The 5,000-nt window shown below is 50.2% G+C and overlaps 1 protein-coding gene across 1 annotated transcript in view; it reads left to right on the top strand.

Annotated features, from left to right (window-relative positions):
- Positions 1-5,000, top strand: part of LOC116841811 (A-kinase anchor protein 200) — a 129,951-nt gene that overhangs the window by 119,413 nt on the left and 5,538 nt on the right. The window contains exon 5 of the mRNA XM_032810196.1: positions 2,709-5,000. This exon is cut by the window's right edge and continues 516 nt beyond it. Within this exon, the coding sequence (XP_032666087.1) occupies positions 2,709-5,000 (2,292 nt within the window). The remainder of the gene's footprint in view (positions 1-2,708) is intronic.

The raw sequence follows: 5,000 nt of genomic DNA on the forward strand, positions 1-5,000 counted from the left end.
AGAGAGAGAGAGAGAGAGAGAGAGAGAGAGAGAGAGAGAGAGAGTATAATTCAGTATATAATATATAATTCAGTAAGAAAAGAAATGAATCGCGACCGTCAACTTATTTCGCGACTTGATTCTTGTCCGCAATTTACTTAACATTTCTCGTCCTTATATACTTCTTTTTCTTATCTTTGATTATTTTATTAAAGCGTCATTCGCGTCGGTATTCTCAAGAGAAAATGATAAAAGTTACGAATTTGTAAATTTGCTCGCTGGGAAAAAAAACCAACAGCGCGTTCTTTTCACTGCGGAAAGTTGCATTCGGGGTATGCGACTTTTTTTTGCATATTCTGTGTATCGGACCGTTAACCTACTCAGAATTGGTCACTAGCCAACGGCAATTCGGTGCGTATATAGGAAAGGCGGCCTCGCAATTTCTCGATCGATCTCGTCGTAAGAGGACACCGTGCAACCGGAAGTTCATTACCTCGGTACTTGCCCCCTCTGCCTGTCATGTCTTGCGGACAATGGCCCTCCGACACACAATCCTGGCCGGCCGCCAGTTTTTGACGTGCGTTTTTACCTTTTGGTATTAGGCCAAATACTCGCGACGCGAGCCATCCATTTACGGTTGCTTTCACCTCGACGCCGTCGCCGTCGCGATGCTCTGCGGCTAAATATTGGCGGCGATTCAGACGGAAGCGGAAGAAGATTACCAAGTGGAAAATTCCTAACGGAATTGGGAGCAGGTCGCCGCTCTTCGAAGATTTGTGACGAATTTCAGAGCAGTTGATGTCGCATTTCCGGGAAAGGTCGTCAGTGTCGTCGATGATCGTAGAATCGCAACGTATACGTTAAGAGAAGAAATACCTAAAAAATAAAAAAATATATCTTTAACTAATAACACACATAAATCTAAATTCTTTCATTTAGATAGAATAAACTATGCTTTTATCGAAAGCTTTACCAACGTCTCATTCGATTTATGCGAAGTGTTAAAACCACGGATCTTGAATAAATGAAATGAGGAGAAGCTTTCTCAGCAAGGGAAATGAGATTGTGTTTCTGAGCAGTGCCAAGGTAAAAAGCTACAGCGGACGCCTCTCCAAGTGCCTCTCCTCCTCGTTGCACGCCGTTGTAATTCTTTAAGCGAGAGACGCTTATATTCTTTAGGAAAATCCACAGCAGAAAAAGAGAAAGAGAGAGTGAGTAAGGGTCGAGAAACGGCTGGGCGATCGATACGGAACGCGGGACAATAAAGCACGCGACGCGTTTCTCACGTCCGGTTTCTGTTTCCCTCTCGGGTTTCAAGAATTGATTTTGTCTCGCGGCTCCTCGTCGTCTCAGTTGCACGAGCCGAAAGTATCATCGAGAATGTTTTGCACTCCCGAGGGGAAGGCGACCAGCTATGACCGTCGACTAACAAATTGTTACGCACAGTAGTCTCGCCCGGATGAGGAAAAAACGAAATTTTTATGCATATCAGTTGTCGCAGACGATTTATTATTCCCGATTAATTTAAATACATGTGTGTTTGAATATTTATCATTCACGTAAATATGTAGCTATCGGTTTGCATTTGCATTCGCGCGGCGATGGGTTTCGACTCAAACGAGTATAGATGCGCTGATTAAACGCTTATAGGAGTCAACCAACAAGTAGATCAAGCGATCTGCATATCTCGCTTGTAATAGGAACGGGCGTCTCGAGAATTTCCAAGCGTAATAACGCGTCGGCGGCGTGTGTGTGTCGACGTAACGTGTCCCCACACCTTTATTCCACTGCGCACTTCTTTATCTGAATATTATGTTACCATAACGATAACGGAATTATATACGAACGATACACTTACTGTCACGCACCGAGCTCTTCCTCTTCTCTTCTTTCAGCGTTTCTCGTGTCGTAACTCACGCGCGATAAAACGCGTCGCGATCCTTATTACAGCGCGCGACGCTGTAATAATTCATCGGCCGATACAAATCTCGCCGCGTTATTACACGCCTGTTGACGGTCGTTTCGTCTTTAAAAAAAAAGAAAAAGAGGGTTGGAAAGGAAAAAACGCTCATTGACACAGTAACACGATTGGCATAGCCCCTAAAGGGTGAGAACGTTGGCAGCTTAGCGTCCCATCGCGCTTCCACTTTGTACCCTCTCGCATGCAGCAGGGGTACGAACATCTCTTTACACACCGATTCTCTCTCACTCTCGCTTTTTTCTACCCCGCTCCATTTCTCTCGGTTCACGTCGGCGTACCCATTAAGCTGTGCACCCTCGTTTTTATTTGAATCACGCGGAGTGAGCTGAACCCTTGGTTCGAGCGAACACGCGCCACAGTCGTCGCGGGCACCCCTCGCAGTGAACGAAAAAAAAAAAAAAAATATCCCGCTCAACTAAACCAACAGTCTTCTCCGTCGCTCTGCGTCTGCGTGGCGTAAAAACTCACCTCTCTCGTTTTCTACTCAGGATCCATTGGACGCCAAAACGATTGGATAATCGACGTTTCTCCGCGTGAAATACGTCTTCGCTTTTCAGTCCATCTAGATCGAATTGCTGTAAATGATCGTCGCTCACCAAATTTAAAACGCGTCGACTGATAACCTTGACGTACACTTTATCTCCGATCTCTATACCTATGCACCTGACCACCTATTGATCTATAGGTGGATACGGTCACAGCACATGTAACATGTTTCTAAAAGGAAACGTGTTTTCCACTGTTCCAGGGTGGCGAGGAGGCCGAGAGCGCAACGGCAGCGGCGAGCAGCCCCACGGATGAGAAGTCAGCGATGAGCAGTCCGTCGGCGGACGAGCCGCAGGTAGCCGCACCGGTAGCAGCAGCCGCGGCCACGTTGGTCGAAGCGAAGGAAGAGGCCGCCGCAGCGTCGCCAGCAGCCGTCGCTAGTCCGGCCGAGGAAAAGAAAGAAGAACCCACTCCCTCCGCCCCCACTCCCGTCCCAACCGGCGAGGATAAGAAAGAGGAGGCGGTCGAAAAAGTCGAGGCGGCCGAGAAAAAAGTAGTCGAGGTCAGTCCAGCCGGTGGTCGGTCTGTAACGGACCCGATAGAGGTTCCCGTCTTCCGAGTCCAGCCAGTCGCGACGCCGTCTATCATTGAGAGGAAAACCAGTGAGGACCTCCCGTCCCTGCCCCCATCCAGTCCGCCACCAACCCCCATAGACCCGTCGCCCTTGCAGCAGGCTCGGCAGGCCGCGGCGAGCGCCACGGCACTCGCCGAGGCGCTCAAGCTGCCCGCCGAGGTTGCCGACAAGGAGGAATCGTCGGTGCCCGCCGACGTGTTCCCGTCGTCCCGCGAGTATGTTCCCCAAGAGAGCCGCGTGGAACCTATTCTCGCTAGCGCGTTCCCGAGTTCACCCCCCGCTCCCTCCTCGACAGAGTCACCCTCGCCGACGACCTTTGTCCCCGCGAAGGTAGAGTGCCCGTCGACGGTAGAGACCGAGATCGAGTCTCGAGATGTCGCGGAGGAGGAGGAGGCGGAGATGTTAGCGAGTAGCCGTGACAACGAGGGGTGCGATCCGAAGGTAGAGAGCGTGTCGGAGAGCCCCGTCGCGACGGAGGAAGTGTGTAAGCGCCAGGAAGCCGAGGCAAATAAGGTGGAGGAGACGCCACTAGTAGTGGATACGCCGAAGCGTTCGGATGAGGCGCTTGTTGATAATACAAATACACAGAGCAAAGTGGAATGTCAGCCTGTCCTGAAAGAGGCGGATCCGCTCGTTAACGTTAGCGCTAAGGAAATAGACACGCACGTCGATACTTTAGTCGTGCTAGAAAGCGAGCTGAAATCGCCGGAGATCATATCGCTGGATCAGTCGCCGATGGATTACGGTAATGACAAAAACGAGGCGGCGCTACCTTTGTCGACGGTGGAACACGAGATGAAAGTTGCCGACGTAGCTGCGACGGATAAAGTTATGAATGAGACTTTACAGGTCGTGGAGTGTCAAATAAAGAGCGAGATAAATAATCACGGAGATGCTATGAAGACAAATGTATCGCCTAATGTCGGATATAATGAAAAAGCCGAGACTACGGCGTTACCACCGACCGAGATTGAAACAAATAGCGCCTGTCCGACGATAAAGCAGCATTTCACGTTTGAGAACTTGGAGACGGAAAAAGCGGGGAATCTTATGGATGAGATGACACAGCGCGCGGAAAAATTGTCAGATAACAAAGCGGAAATTGCAGAACAGCTATGCGAAAGAGCGGTCGAACCTGAACATAATTACGCGAAAGACGTGTTGGAAACAGCCGAGGAAGAAACGATGATTGCGTTGATGACCTCGCCGAAGCAAGCCGAACCGATCGCGGTTTCCACTGGGAATGAACTAGTCGTAGACTCCGAGGAAGGTCCTATGTCGGTTTCAGACGATATTCTAGTAGAAGCTAAATTGGCAGTAGTCATTCCGGAAGACGATAGTGTAGAGGAGCTGACCGACACCACCGATTCCGTCAAGGTAATCCCCGAAACCGACGAGGAAAAAATCGAAAACGAGCCCGAATCGGACACTGCACTGCCCACGGAAGAGACTCTGATCTCCGAAGAAATAGAGGATATGTCCGCACCTGAAGACGCGCCAATAGTTGAGTCATGCGAGCCGTTAAACGACGCTAAGGCTATGGACTATGTCGAAGACGATTTGCCACCTCCTCCGCTCTCCGACGACGCCGCCGCTCTGTTCAGCTCGCATACTGAACCTTCAGGCGCCGTGAGCGCGACCGAATCAGTCGCTGTCAAGGAGGATCCGGTCGTGATATTTTCTACGACTATCGAACCAGTCTACGTAGAACCAGTCACTGCAGAACCAGTCAGTGCGGAACCAGTCAGCGCAGAGCTAGTCACTGCATCCTTCCCACAAATCGAGCAAATTGAGGAAATCGAAAGTTGTCCTCTTCGCGCGACGCCACCGGGCGAATCCTGCCTTTTGGACAGTTCCGAAGCGATGCATTGTTCGTCGTCAGAATTTCCAGACCCTCCGACAGATTTCCCTTCGCTGGAG

This window comes from Odontomachus brunneus, unplaced genomic scaffold (assembly GCF_010583005.1).
Source record: "Odontomachus brunneus isolate Ranch 3 - 2012 unplaced genomic scaffold, Obru_v1 Obru_scaffold_018, whole genome shotgun sequence".
Classification (NCBI taxonomy): domain Eukaryota; kingdom Metazoa; phylum Arthropoda; class Insecta; order Hymenoptera; family Formicidae; genus Odontomachus; species Odontomachus brunneus.